Genomic DNA, 15,799 nt, shown 5'->3' on the forward strand with positions numbered 1-15,799 from the left:
ATTTTATGACAGATTTATAATGAACAGATTTTTATTTTACAGTTTTGTCTTTCCTAATTAACATGAATAAGGATGACAATGGCCATTTTTTCTTGTTGGAAAGCACTTGGAAAAGTGTTTTTAACATTAAAATTGTTTTAAAAATTTAATGAAATAATTTTCCTGGATGAAGAAAAAAATCGCCTTCTTTGCCAGGTAATATTCTTAGATTGTTTGTCTTTTTTCAGATGTGGTATTAGAGAAGGCCATGCATAAATGCATCTTGAAACCCCTCAAGGACCATGTTGAGATGATGTTGAAAGAATTCCATACAGCTGATGGCTCATGGAAGCAGTTGAAAGAGAATCTTCAACTTGTCCGGCAGCGAAATCCTCAGGATCTGGGTGTTTTTGTCCCAACACCAGATTTCGTAGATGTTGAAAAGATTAAAGTCAAATTCATGGCAATGCAGAAAATGTATTCTCCTGAAAAAAAAGTTATGTTGCTACTAAGAGTGTGCAAACTGATTTACACTGTGATGGAAAATAATTCAGGTAAATGTTAGATTTGGCCTAAGAGTTTTAAGCTATTCAGAGATGTTTTTGTAAAATGAGAACCATTTCATCTGCCTTTTTTTTCTTTATTTCTGATATATTGTAATATCATACACTGCTGTAGTGTTTTAGATAGTCTAAATCTTGGCTCCAGATGAGGTAAGGTGACATGTTTTCTTTTCAAATCTTGGTGCAATTCAGATTGTATCAGATTTCTGTATGAATAAGGCTAGATATGTTGAATGTTTTGTGGGGGGGAGGAATAAAAAATTTAGTTGTCATTAACCATGTTTCAGATTTTCTTTTGTGAAAACTTTATAGAGGTAATTATAAAGATTAGTGTTGGTCTGAATTTAAATGGTGTGTCGTTGTATGAGAAAGGCTCTTCAGATGATACCAACTCACATTGTTTTTAAGCACCAACATACTTTTTGAGAGTCAAAATAACAAAATAAACATGGAATATTCCGTGCTTCTTTGGAAATTGCAGTTATACTCCTACCTCCATATTCACTGCTGGAAAAGGCCATTCATTCACTAAACACCATTGTAATTGCTGCTGTTGTGTTATTATATATTGAAGACTGTTGCAAAGTACTTAAAGCAAATGTCAACTATTTTTATACTGGATAATTAATAATAGCTTAGATCTCTGGTATCTTCACATGTGATATAAGATCTCTATCTTAGCAGATGAGTCCCAAACTGGCCCACTTTGCTCAATGTAAACAATAATCTTCCAGTCCTGATAGTTCAAAAATTATGTTGTGGAGTTCAATTATTTGAAAACCTTTGAGGACATTTACTAACATGGATGGGTGAATGAGATTCTTTTATATAAAAAGTGTGCTTTTTTAAAAAAATCAAATGTTTCCAGAGATACTATTCTTCTTTTACCAGTCAAAAATTCCTAAATTTAAAAAAATGCTGTTGCTGTAAGCAAAAATAAAGCATCACAATCCTGAATTGGTGATTTTGAAATCTACTTTCGTACCTCGCCAATAACATGAAGAGGTAGGATGAGCCAACTTCTGAAATTAATTAATAGAACGTTATGAAGCTAATCAGGAGCCTTACAATATCAGGTTGTCAAATTTGTATGGACTATTACACTAGTGGTTTGATTTACGAAGTGTTTCAATGTGTGAACAAGAGATAATTTGCTTAAATTTTTGAGCTATTTGTTTTTAGTGTATTGGTTCTGTATTACATTCTGCTTCCATGCCTTAAGGAACTCTGTTGAGACATGGCTATCGAGAGTGTCTAAATGATACCAGAATAAATTCCTACTCTATAAGCAAAGTTAAGGCTGCATCCAAAGCTACATGAGTTCCTATAAACCTCAGGCTATATTCAGTGACAGTATTATAGGTATCTGATGTTTGGCATGATAAAAATGAAAATGAAAAGCACAGCTTTTATAAATGGAGAAGAGCAAAAAGATCTGGCAATTAATTCTGCTATTGTTTGTGTTCTGCCACTCTACATTTCCTATCCTTTCCCTAGGGAGAATGTATGGGGCTGATGACTTTTTGCCAGTGCTGACCTATGTTGTGGCTCAGTGTGACATGCTGGAGTTAGATGCTGAAATTGAGTACATGATGGAACTGCTGGACCCATCCTTGCTGCATGGAGAAGGTAATGTCCTTGAAACTTTTAAGGATGATGACTTTTCTCCCAGGAATGTGTTTACTGATAGTATGTCTGAATAGAGAAGCTTGGAAAGTATGCCAAGGCTTCTAAATTGTTACCAACTGCTTATCAAAAAAAAGTCCTACAAAACAAAACAATGAGATAACCAAACCAAATGAAATTAGAAGTGTTTTTCCCAGTTGTTATGAGAAGTAAAAGGAGGGCATTTTTTAATCAATGAACTGTGTGTCTATGTGTCTGTATGTGTATACTTGGAAACTGGAAAATCTGTTAGCCTGTTAATTTAGATTATAATAGCTACAGAATGTTAACACGTATTGCTTGAACAAAAACTCTGATTCAATGTGACTTTCCTCACAACAAAACAAACAAGCCGTATGTTGCGATATCCACTTGCATTTCTGAAAGTCTCTCTTACTGCGTTCCACTAATATGAAAAGGCTTTTAGTTATTACTTATAAAGCCCTTCATGGTATTGGACCTGGGTACTTGAGAGACCGCCTGCTGCCAATTACCTCCCAAAGACCCATTAGATCGCACGGGGCCGGCCTCCTCCGGGTTCCATCCACCAGCCAATGCCATCTGGCTACGACCCGGGGGAGGGCCTTCTCTGTTGCAGCTCCGGCCCTTTGGAACTATCTCCCCGTGGAGATTCGGACCCTCACCTCTCTCCCTGCTTTCCGAAAAGCCGTTAAAACCTGGCTGTGTCGGCAGGCCTGGGGTTGATGAGCTCCCCTCCCCTCTCGACAGGTGTGGTTGTTGGTCATGTATGTTTCCCCTTCCCGTTTAAGTTGTTCGCCGCCCTGAGTCCCTTTTAGGGAATAGGGCGGCATATAAATAAAATAAAACTTAAACTTAAACTTTTTCATATTTATGTTTTTGAGTGTCAATTAAAAATTATCCTTCTACATTATAGAAGTATAATTAAAAACATATCTCCCCCCTGCCCCCAGAGCTAGACCAAACCTTCTCACAACTCAAGCCCCCATTCTAGACCAATGCTTGGGGAAAAGCTAGGTCTTCATAGATCTCCCAAAGTCTAAAAAAGTAGGAGTCCCACTGATTTCTGGTGGGAGACTGTTCCAAAGGCCATGCAAATTCTCTTGATTTAATACTTGATTTGGAGCTCCCTGATCTCAGGAAAAGATACAGCTGCTTTAAATGGAAAAGGAGGGCTGAGAGAAATGGCAGAGAGACGTTTCTGATTTAGAATGATCTCATTCATAGCTGGGTCTTTGAATCAGTGCATTGCATTAGTGTCATACGATAGTGAGGTAATTAGATACTTCTTTTATTCCACTTTCAGCTTTTTGTATATTACCCTTTAGAGATATAGGTCAATAATTTTGACAGAAAAGACATGTTGTGGGAAAGAAAAAATAGTAGTGGTTCTCTCCAGTCTGTATTAATGTAGCCAAAACTGTATTTGTCTTAGAATGAGCATAACCTCTGGAGAAAAACATATAAATGTGTCTATTCCCTATAAATACCTGTTGACTCTTCTATTGGGAGTAAGTAGCATTCATACCTGCGGTGACCTACTGCCACCGGTAGCCTCCCACTGTCCAGTGCGATCCCACAGAGTTGGCCTCCTCAGGGTGCCGTCAGCCAGACAGTGTCGACTAGCAACCCCCAGGGGGAGAGCCTTCTCTGTGGGAGCGCCTTCCCTCTGGAATGAGCTGCCCCCGGAGCTTCGTATAATCCCCGACCTCCGGTCCTTCCGATGTGTCCTAAAAAGTTGGCTTTTCCAGCAAGCCGGCCTGGCCTGAACAAAACAAAATAGTATTGATCACTGTTAATTTTAATTCTATTTTTTTAAAAAATAATGTGTTGTCAATTTTAATTGGGTTTGGGATATTCCATTTAGTTTTTTTTTTAACTTTTATATTATGTTTTTTTTTAATTGTTGTACGCTGCCCTGAGTCCTTGGGAGAAGGGAGGCATATAAACCTAACAAATCTCAAATCTCATAGTGATTGTAAGCATTTTCAGAATATATTTGCATTTTAAATAGGGCCTAGAGTATGTCTTCCATTCTAAAGCACTCTTTCTTTAGATTTCTACATTTTCAGTTATTTGATCCAGCATGAGTCTGGAACAGAGAAAAACATTCCAGAGACTCTTTCCTTCCATTCCCAAGACAGATGAAAACAAAAGAATGCCGAAGCAGTTAAATCTGGACAAAAACTTCCCTTTCTAAGAGAAAACAAAAACAACTTCAACTCAGCTGCTTGCCAAGAGGCTGGATGCTGATATTTGCTAGGCCACCAAAGAACATCAGGCTTTCTCTTTCCCAAAATCTTGGTGGCTAAGGAGAGGGGGACATAATTCCCTTTCTGGTGAAAGAGGAGCTGAGAGAAATGTCCCAAAACTCCAGTCACTTGATAATTCCTGAGGATATTACCCACCTTCAGCTGTACACAAATGTATGGGTGATTGCATACAATAGCACATATGTTCACATGGATATATTACTTTTGCACATATATATCCTCCCCACCCCCACAGATTGCTATGTTTTGTTACCATGGGCAATTGGTTTTTAATGATTTTCAACCTTTTTTATTAGAAAGAAAAGATCGGAATCATCTCCTTTATTCCTCCCCCCCCCCTTTCTTTTTTTTCTTTTTGGCTTTGAATCAGTCTTTTAAAAACGCTACTGCCTTAGACAAATCCATTCAGTTTTCCAGACAACAGTTTGAGAAACGCCGTTGCTTTCTTCCTAGAGCTTAGAGTTTGAGTTTGAGTTTGAGTTTATTGGGATTTATAGGCCGCCCTTTTCCCTGAGGGGACTCAGGGCGGCTTACAACCACAAGGGGGGGGGGTAGAGGGAGTGACTGTCCCAAAGTTACCCAACTACCTTTCATGCTGAAGGTGAGACTTGGAGCTCAGGTTCCACCACTCCTAGTCCAGCGTCTTAATCGCTAGATCAATCTCGTTTTACTCCTAGTGAAATTCAAACTGATCAAGTGAAAAGCAAGGCCCCACCACACTTTGCCAGAGACTTTATGTGGGTCATAGATTTTCAATTTACTCATCCCTGCTCTTAGGTGATAATGTAAAGCTACTGATTTACCTGCTATATTTGTGCAAGGCAAACAATAGATGAAGATAGAAACTAAAGGAACAGAAAAGTTGCAATTCGCCATGGGCATAACTATTTTGAAGCTTCCTTTTTGCAGAGATCTTTTCCTGTATAAGCATTTCTGCTGCAGAGCCTCTCTCCTTTGTAGAATATTCTCAAGATGTAAACATGTATCTTCGGTATCGATGACATTTCAACCAGATGTCTTGAATCTCACTAGAGTCTAAATGAATAGTATACTCTTACTTTGTACAGTGCTGCGCTATAATGGAAAACACTATTGCAATGCGCTCTACATGGGGCAGCCCTTGAAGAGTGTTCGGAGATTCCAGCTGGTCCAGAATGCAGCCGCGCGAGCGATTGTGGGTGCACCCCGGTACACCCACGTTACACCTATCCTCCGCGAGCTGCACTGGCTACCAATTGGTCTCCGGATACGCTTCAGGGTGCTAGTTATTACTTATAAAGCCCTACATGGTATTGGACATGGGTACTTGAGAGACCGCCTCCTGCCAATTACCTCCCACATACCCATTCGATCCCACAGATTAGGCCTCCTCTGTATTCCATCTGCCGGCCAATGTCGGCTGGCGACTACTCGGAGGAGGGCCTTCTCTGTGGCTGCTCCGGCCCTTTGGAACGAGCTCCCCGTGGAGATTCGGACCCTCTCCACCCTTCAGGCCTTCCGGACGGCCGTGAAGACCTGGCTGTCCCAGCAAGCCTGGGGTTGAGTTCCCCCCCCCTACTTGAATTTGCTGTGTCTGTTGTGCTTTTAAGTTGTTAGTATTGTCTGATTGTTTTTTATCTTACTTTTTGTAATTTCCCCTCCCTTGGCTTTTGTTCAGCCGCCCTGAGTCCCTTCGGGGAATAGGGCGGCCTACAAATTGAATAAACTCCAACTCCAACTCCAACATGATAGTTAAATAGCCATTAAAACTTGACCTCCTCACTAAGAATCCCTAACAAGTTTCTGAGAAATCTAAGGACTCTGACAGGTTTCCAAATAACTGGCAAACTATTGTATTTGAGTTTCTTCCAAATTAATATTTCATGGAAATTATCGCTATGGTTTTGATTTGTTCCTCCACATATAACCAACTCATTAATAATTATTTATCTCCTTGTAATTTTCACAGGAGGCTACTATTTGACAAGTGCATATGGAGCGCTGTCCTTAATTAAGAATTTCCAAGAAGAGCAAGCAGCAAGACTGTTGTGTTCAGAGGCCAGAAATACTCTCAGGCAGTGGCATAAGCGGAGAACAACAAACAGAACGATCCCATCTGTTGATGATTTTCAGGTATTGTTTATGTTTTCCAGAAAGTGATTTTTCTGTTTTGTACAAGATAGAAGACTGGTGTTATAGAGTGCACAGCGATGATTTCCCTTGGCTGATGTTAGTTAAACAACCCTTCCTTTGAAAAATTCAAATGCAATGTATCAGTTGCATTCGGAATTAAAAACGGAGAGAAAGATTTCACTCAACTAACAAAAAACACACAGGATATGCGTGTAGTCTTTTCCTACGTCTTGGTTCTAATGACTGCAACAAGGACGACCAAAGCTGCCATTACTAAGTAGTGAGATCATGTGATGTTTCTCTTATTGACTGCATTGCTCAGTGATGGAAATTTCAGTCCCAGTTAGGGTAGGTTAAGTGAGGATTACCCGTATTGCAAGGACAAATTGTATTCCAGCATGCATACTTTGTATTTCTTTCCTCCCTTCCTTCCTCTTTTTCTTTGAACCCATCATATGTTCCCTCAGAGTCTTGGCAATATCCATTTGCATATTAATATTATGCAACACCACGCTGAATGAACCCTTCTTATTTTGATGATGATGATAATGATGATGATGGTGGTGGTGATTCCTTTATTTGTACTGGTGCAAAATGCAGCATTGAATGCTTTGCTTGTACATTTTAATTTTTTCCATGTATTTTCCTGCTCCCCAGAACTACCTACGAGTTGCATTCCAGGAAATCAACAGTGGCTGCACAGGAAAAACATTGCTAGTGAGGCCATATATTACTACAGAAGATGTGTGCCAGCTCTGTGCTGAGAAGTTTAAAGTGGATAATCCTGAGAACTTTAGCCTGTTTCTTTTTATTGATGACACTTGGCAGCAACTGACAGAAGATACCTATCCCCAAAAAATCAAAGCTGAATTGCACAGTCGGCCACAGCCTCAGGTCTTCCATTTTGTATATAGACGCATCAACAGTGATCCTTACGGGGCAATATTCCAGAATGACAACAGTGACCAAAATACATAAAGCTAATTATTTTAATTGTTATATAAACTGACTAGGAGTTGAGATTAAATAATCCATGTTCTCTAAAACCTACTGATCAGTAAGCATATGAATTATGTATTACCATCAGTGATTATACATAATCTGTAAAAAAAAATGCTGTGATGATCCAGCTTTACGGGTTCTTCAAAAGCAAAACATAGCATCCACCATCTGTAATCTGACACGGTGGCTTCTCAGATGTTCTGCAGTGCCATCATCTGCAGATCTGTAGTGGGTTTTACTTATATCTTTCATTTATGCATTATTTTCAATTGCATATACAGTGGATCCAACTTCTTTTAAACTAACTGTTAGGGTGACCATTTAATCAGTGTATAAATGCATTATTTTCTGATGCAGAGCATCAGTAAAAATATGGATAACAGCCTTTTTTTAAAAAAATAGTTGCTTTATTATTATTTTATTGAAAGCAACTTTTTATATATATTTCAAGAAATTTTATAGCAGTTGCAGGTAAACTGTCGTGTTTGTAAAGTATTTTTTAATGATAAAATATTATATAATTATGCATGTGATTTTAACACAAAATAGAAAATAAATCTCTTGCTGGTTTTAGAGTAAGTGATGTTTTTTTTATTTAATTATGTATTAATATCTAGCTTTCCAAAATGTCAAACCATATTTTTAAAAATGATTTTGTAAACAGGTTATGTTCAAAATTGGTCATTCAGATTTCAGCTATAAGAAGATGATTATGTCGGACAGTCATGTTTTGGGGAAAGATGGATATGTATCAATTAGGTTTGGTAAAAAGAGTAGGTTTGGTTTAAGAGTCACATATATTAGGGAAGAAGAAAATTGAAGAAACTACTTATATAAGCAGTGAAACATTTCAAACAAACAAACAAAAAAAGAAGAAGTCAATTTGCCACGACTCAACTTCCTGACGTATAGTAGGAAAATGTTGAGAATCAGTACAGTTTTTTTGGTCTTTTTCTTCCAAGCAGTTCAATATATATTTACAGAATTGTGATTTGGTTTCCAGGAGAACAGTCTGTCACTATATCAACCATAATATTGTGAAATTATCTCTCGTATGACGTATACAACTTCTTCTAAAAAATGAAGATTTTTATTTTTATTTTTAAAACAGTATAGCTATAGAAATACTGCTTAGACATCTGTTGTGTTAAAGACGGCAGGAAAATGAGTTGATCAGTTAAAGGTTTTGCCAAAATTCAGAAGCAAGCCCCATCAAACACTATTAAAATTGTAAATTTTGCTTTCAGTAAGAATTTTGATAGAAAATTGTACTTTTCTACTTAAAAATATCAGAGCTAAGAATTTGCATTAATCTGTACATTTGGCAGATTTACCAAGATGGCAGAACAGTAAACACTCTTTAGCTTACATTTGTGTATGTCATCTATTTCTAAAACATTTTCTTTAAGTTCCCAAACTATATGCAAGTGAAATTCTATTGTTTGTTCCTAAGATTCCACACACCCGAGCATACGTGATACCAACTGCAGTGTAAAGATAGGGGGGAACAAGTTCATCTCTGTAGCAATTAACTTGTTCAAGGCTAAAGATCTTGGCATGAGGCTGTATGAATGTCAGATGTGTAGTATTTACAAAATGTTCTCATTCCTTGAATGAATACAAACAAAATTCTTAAAAAACAATAGCACATACCCACCTCACAACGTTGTTGTTAGGGAGAAAATAGGAGAAGGAAGGAGTATTATGTATGTTTATCATCTTACTTATAACTATAAAGAGATTTTTAAAAATCTAATCACAAAATAAAAATAAATATCTCTTACTCCACTTCTCATTCCATTTGTTAACAAAAAGATTGAACTGTCAAAGTTTGAAACTGAATGTATCACAATAATTGTCAGAAAACAACTTCTGAAGTGTGAAATTATGACTTCTTCAGGAAGCAAAGAATCATAGAGATTAAACAGTTGGCATTAAGTGACAGGAGAAAAGTTTCAAATAAGAGATAATAGTAAGAGATAAACATGGGCACGATTTTGAATCACTTTCTTTTTTTAAAAAGTGGTGCCTCTTTTTCTACGTAAATAGAGAAAACAACTTTCTGCATTTGGAAGAGAAATTCTCCTAACTAGACAATATGAACAAATTTAATATTTAAATGCATGTCAGAACAATGACATTAAAACTCTTTTTAAGTGTGACAATCCAGCACTTATATAATAAATTACTGAAAATGGTAGATTATATATCCCCATTTGTAAAAAAAAGAAAGAGAAAAATAATTCCCGCCCCCCATTTTTCTATCTAACTGGATAATTAGAATGCTTTGCAAATTTCTGAGGAATCATTATAGTATCTTAATATACTGGGCAATCAAAAATATCTGACCTATATATACTAGTATGTTCTGTTGCATAAGATGCGTATGCTTTATGTGACTAAGGTGACCAGACATCCCGATTATGGTGGGACAGTCACGATTTATAACAATTTGTCCCGTGTCCCGGGGCGTTTTAAAGAAGTCCCGATTTTCTGGCTTCATGTTGAAAGCCCAGTGGATTTGCTTAAGAAATCCTAACCGGGGCAAGACAAAAGACACTCTGTCTAACCTCTCTCTATGTCTCAGTACTTTCATTGAAGATATAATTAAAACATTAAAGCAAGAAAACGGACACCCCCCCACACCCCTTTTACCTCATTTTATAAGAAAAAATGACCAAGTACCATAGAGCTCCAGGAAATACTTGGCTAGAGAAGCCGCGAGTGTTCCTTCCTGGATTTTCTGGGGAGGTTGGAGGTCGGCTCGTGTGGGGAAAATGGTGGCAAAGTTTCTTTGAAAAATATTTCCCTGACTAATTTCACCATTTTAATTTGCTCAGTTCTTTGTATTAACATCTACATCATTCTGGATTGACTTGGAGTGCTCACTTGTGCCTGCTGGTAAGTAAGCTTGGTTTTTTTCTTTTATTTTTTTAAAATAAAATAATATTTTATTTATTGTGCATAGGATTTTTTAAAATAGTTTTATTCTGTGTGGATTCTTTTTTTAAATTGTCTTAGACTATATTTTAAACAGTCAAGAGGCATTGCTCCTGGAAGCACGAAACCTGAAGATGACGAATGAGACTTCGTCAAAACGTCACCAAGACCTGTCCAATTTTACGCGGGAGAAAACCCGAATAACCAAAGACACACACACATACACATACACATACACATACATATATATAGTGCAGATATATATATTTATTTATTTATGTATGTATATCAGTGGGAGGTTTCTACTGGTTCAAACCGCTTTGGCTGAACCGGTAGTGGTTTGGCGGCCTGGGGTGCTGGAACCGGCAACAACCCAGGCCTGCCATGCCCCCAAACTGGTTCTCCAGGCGGCGCCATAGCCACTGCCATCTTGTTTTTCAGTTCTGCGCATGCACAAAACAATTTTAATTGTGCTGTGCATGCACACGCACATGTGTGTGATGTGCGCACACAGCACACACATGAGCAAACCGGCAGTAGTGCCTGCTGGAACTCACCCCTTATGTATGTATGTGTATATATAGGGAGGGAGTTAACCATTTGAGCTACAGAGAACGACTCCTTATCAGCCAGCCAGGGTGGGAGGTATATACTTAAAGGCATACCAGGGGTTGTGACTTTAAGTGTGTGTGTATATATATATATGTGTGTGTGTGTGTGTGTGTGTGTGTGTGTGTGTGTGTGTGTGTGTCACAACCCCTGGTAAGCCCCAATTATGGGAGGAAGCTAACTGCTTCCAACATCTGTCAATTGGCTCGTCACAAGAGTCCATCATGACAGAAACCCAATATTTTTACTGTTGCCTTTGTTATATTTGTGTTTCTTTTTGTGCTGATAAATAAATAAAGAGAGACTAGTATAGATCTATTTCAAGCTATTTAGCTCTCATCAGCTAGCCATACTCTTACTGGGATTCGAACCTGTGCTGTATTGCATCTTAGGCAAACGTCTTAGCCATCAAGCCACAGGTCTCCTCCTTATCAGCTGAAGCCAGGGAAGAAGGTATATATTAGTGTCACAACCCCTGGTAAGCCCCAATTATGGGAGGAAGCTAACTGCTTCCAACATCTGTCAATCGGCTCGTCACAAGAGTCCATCACAACAGAAACCCAATATTTTAACTTATCTTTTTAGTTTTCTAAACTAGTTACCTATAAATTTTATGCACAAATTGAAAGCTCAATGTTTAGTTTTCCTAAACAGCCAAAAGGAGGAGCAAGGACATACAATAAGTGACCAAAGAGGTTCAATCAGATACATCTGTTGGCAGAAGGTCTGGAAACAGGAGATCTGAGATCACATATTCCATCCACTCAACCTTTTGAAGGTGGGAGAAGAAAAATCAATCACCAAAGAAGCCAAGAAAGAAGACCTAATATTTAAACTCACACTATGTACATATTTTCACAACCTATTTGACTCTGCCCAATGGATAAACATCACTTAGCTATAGATGACTCAAGGAACCAAGAGGTGTCATGTGTACAGGAGTAGTCATTAAAAGTAGAATCTCAGACTTCATTATTTCTAATTCAAAAATAGTTTGATCAGGATCACAAACACTATAAGTGGGATGACAAAAAATTTGGCCCCTCCCCAAACTATTTTCTGTCCCCAAAACCAGAGTAGTGGGAGAATATAATTTGGCAGCCTTTCTTCAACTGTACTGGAGCCTAAAAGAAATAACTAATTACAATAAAAATTAAATGTATTTCTTAAATCTAGACAATAGAATGAGATTTGAATTTGGGCTATTTTATTTGAATCAATTGGGAAGTGAACTCATATCTAACATCATGTAGGATGTTTTATAAAGAATAAATTATTACTGGAAATTCATATAACCAATTGGTTTGGAACTATGATGATGCAAATATATGGATCCAAAGCATGGATCTTCTTGATGTCTTCAGATTCCACCTAAACCACAGCATATAGACAGACGTCACCTGTGACCCAACAGTAGGTTCCAAGAAAAAAAAAAGTGAGACTCATTCAATGTGTATGATTTTACATTTTTAGATGCATCCTGACAATCTATTAAAATCCCTGCTTTAATCCCATCCTTAGGATTTATGCTTCAGATCCATATTTTTGAATTGGGGTATAGGAAATAGTTGAATTCATTGTTATTTTTCGTTCTGTGCAAATAGAGGTATTCAATGATTTAATTGTTTCTAGACAGATCTAATATAAAAAAAAATAGGTGGCTTTATATTATGTCCCTTCAATCCACATTTTAATGCAACTAAATACAACAATAAATAGCAGTAGACTTATATACCGCTTCATAGGGCTTTCAGCCCTCTCTAAGCGGTTTACAGAGAGTCAGCATATTGCCCCCAACAATCTGGGTCCTCATTTTACCCACCTCGGAAGGATGGAAGGCTGAGTCAACCCTGAGCCGGTGAGATTTGAACCGCTGAACCGCTGATCTAGCAGTAGCCTGCAGTGCTGCATTTAACCACTGCGCCACCTTGGCTCTTAAATCTGAACTCTGATTTTTACCAATTTCTTCATTCAGGCTGTTGTATTCTATGACTTCAATATAGTTTCGGATGGAAAAGAAAATATAAATGTATGTTAAAAAACCAAAATCAAATAATAAAAACAAATTCAGTGCCTTAGAGCCACACTATCAAAACCTGTTAGATGTTTGATTGTTGTGAATTGTTCATAATTTGATTATTTGAGATGTTGAGAAAAAATGATGTGAAACATAAAGGATATGGGCTGTTTTTTTTTCCTGATTTCCAGTTTGGTAATGCACAAAAGTTTTAGGGGGGAAAGGATTTTGTCATCATGTTGCTCAGTAATCTTAGATCCTCCCATTCTCTCTTTTGCTTAGATCAGATAAAGTTCATAAACGAAACCAGGAACAGTTGCGCAAGGCCCATAATTGCTTTATCCCACAAGGGAAACTGTCATTAGAGGAACTTCATTCATCCTAGGCTCTAGTCTAGATTGTATATCGGACATATCGAAATCCCAGACTTTAAATACACGGTGTTTTAGTGCCACTCGTTTGCCCACAGAGAACAAAGAAATTTTTTGTAACAAGATGAAACTGCTCTATTCGAAAGTATGTAGGACCAAATCTAGTCTCGGATCTAAAAATGCATATGCATTATGCATTTTTCTGATCTAATGCATTAATAGTGAGCGTAACTGGGCTGTTCTATTGTGTTGCCCTTCGACAGCTATTGCCAAATGTATCTGTCCCAATCTGCTTGGCGTTCTGACCGCCAGTGCGGCAATGTTTTATGAATCGAAACCCTTTATATTTAGAATCATTGGCAGCCTAAATAAATGGCGTAGAGACACTTCAAATGGGGAAAAAAGATAGCTCAGATTTAGGAACTTGGCAACTTGAAGATGTGGGGACTTCAATTCCCAGAATCCACCAGTCAGCTATTGCCTGGGGAATTCTGGGAGTTGAAGTCCACGCATTTTCAAGTTGCCATTTAAAAAAAACAAAACAACTACTGAATTGCTTCAATGGCTTCTTCGCGAGTGAATGACGACGTTTTAATGTGCCCATAGCCGGAACAGAAAATGAGGTGGTCGTAATCGACTAAATAGAACAGTGTTTCTCAACCTTGGTAACTTGAAGATGTCCGGACTTCAATTCCCACAATTCCCCAGCCAGCGAATGCTGGCTGGGGAATTCTGGGAATTGAAATCTAGACATCTTCAAGTTGCCAAGGTTGAGAAACACTGAAATAGAAGTTACAGTATGGAATGGTTGCTAATCCAATTTATTATCTCTATATTTGTCCCTCTTAATGTTCGCCTGCTGACGCTAGGGGGCGGAACATTACGCAACTGCTCAAGCCCCTCCCAGTTTGCGAAAAGTATTTCCGGGTCTGTGGGTTCCCTGCGTACGCTTTCTTGGGGCGTTTGTTTGCTCAAGTCTTTTCAGCGGAGAAGATCTGCTCTCTTAGGAAAGCAGCAGAACCAATTGCAGTCCCAATATTGCCAATACAGAACTCATTTCTTTCTTGCCGCGTGGATGTTGCCTGCGTTGCAGAGTCTTGAGGGTGGAATCCCAAGGAAAAGCAAGATTGCCAGGGTGGAATATTAGAAATCACCTTTTCCCCAGCTAAGAAAACACTTGAGATATTGCGGCCTGTGTGTGCATGATTGGACGCGGCATTTATGTTGGCGGAAAGACTGCACCATGTGAATGTTGGATGCGGCATTTACTTAGGGATTCTCTGAAACAGGAGTTGGCCAGGGATACTAGTAAGCACCTGGAAGTGTAGCTTGAATAAGTACTTATTTCTGTTTTGGAGCTATAAGCCAGCAAAAAAATAATTCAACAGTGGAAACTTGATAATATGTGTATGCAATAGAATTTTTAATAAGTTTAGAGGAACAGTTAGTATATTAGCTTGGAAGTATTTATTGGAATTTTTAGAATATTATCAGAATTGTATTCATTTATATCCCACCTTTATTAGTTGTAAATAACTTAAGGGAGAGAACATCTAAGACTCCTCCCCCCCCCATAACAACAATCGGTTCAGAGAATTACTGGCCCCAAAGACACCAGTTGGCTTTCATGCCTGAAGCAGGACTGCAATTCACGGTTTCCTGGTATGTAGCCAAGTGCCTTAACCACTGTACCAAACTGGTTTTCCAAATAATAGAGCATATTAGGAATATATATTGTATATAATAGCCTTACAGAAAAAGTTGTAGCTGTTTTAGCCTATGAAGAGATTCCACCTAGACTAGTTTGGTCATATTTTCCTGAAATAGGGGAAATTTTGGAATGACAACTATTTTCTTTAGGATTAATCATAGTTATCAAAAAGAAACAAATTTCTCTTTACTAAACAAACTGAAAACCTACTAAATGTTTGCCTTTTGCTTCTAGAAGGATTTGTGGGGTTTCTTTTCCTTTTGAACATATGGTGATTGTATCAGTGAAGATTCTCAATCATCCAGGTAGAGTTGCTTGGAAGTTGAGTCACGGGAAAAAGACTTTTGAAAGAAAAATATTTTATTGGTTACATCTGTGCATCCAGAATCATCATTAGTCTCCTGAATAAAAAAAAAGAATCTCACATATTTCTAAGGGTACATTTACCTGCACCTGTTTTGTTGAAACCTGCCAAATTAGTTGAAACCAGCAGTCCTATCCATTCATAACAGTAAATGTTGCCATTATCATTAAACGGTCACCTATCCAGCCCTTTCATTTCCAGATGCAACTCCTTT

General features: G+C 37.9%; 1 protein-coding gene across 2 annotated transcripts in view; it reads left to right on the top strand.

Moving 5' to 3' along the window:
* Positions 1-9,354, top strand: part of RIN2 (Ras and Rab interactor 2) — a 69,544-nt gene extending 60,190 nt beyond the window's left edge. For both annotated transcript variants that reach the window (XM_087721892.1, XM_087721894.1), the window contains 4 exons: positions 228-533; positions 2,040-2,171; positions 6,408-6,571; positions 7,229-9,354. In XM_087721892.1, the coding sequence (XP_087578018.1) occupies positions 228-533; positions 2,040-2,171; positions 6,408-6,571; positions 7,229-7,549 (923 nt within the window). In that variant the 3' untranslated portion in view covers positions 7,550-9,354. The remainder of the gene's footprint in view (positions 1-227; positions 534-2,039; positions 2,172-6,407; positions 6,572-7,228) is intronic.
* Positions 9,355-15,799: the final 6,445 nt, after the last annotated feature.

Source organism: Thamnophis sirtalis, unplaced genomic scaffold, assembly GCF_051295495.1.
Source record: "Thamnophis sirtalis isolate CommonGarterSnake01/CBP01778 unplaced genomic scaffold, rThaSir2_p1.2 scaffold_8, whole genome shotgun sequence".
In the NCBI taxonomy this organism is placed as follows: Eukaryota; Metazoa; Chordata; class Lepidosauria; order Squamata; family Natricidae; genus Thamnophis; species Thamnophis sirtalis.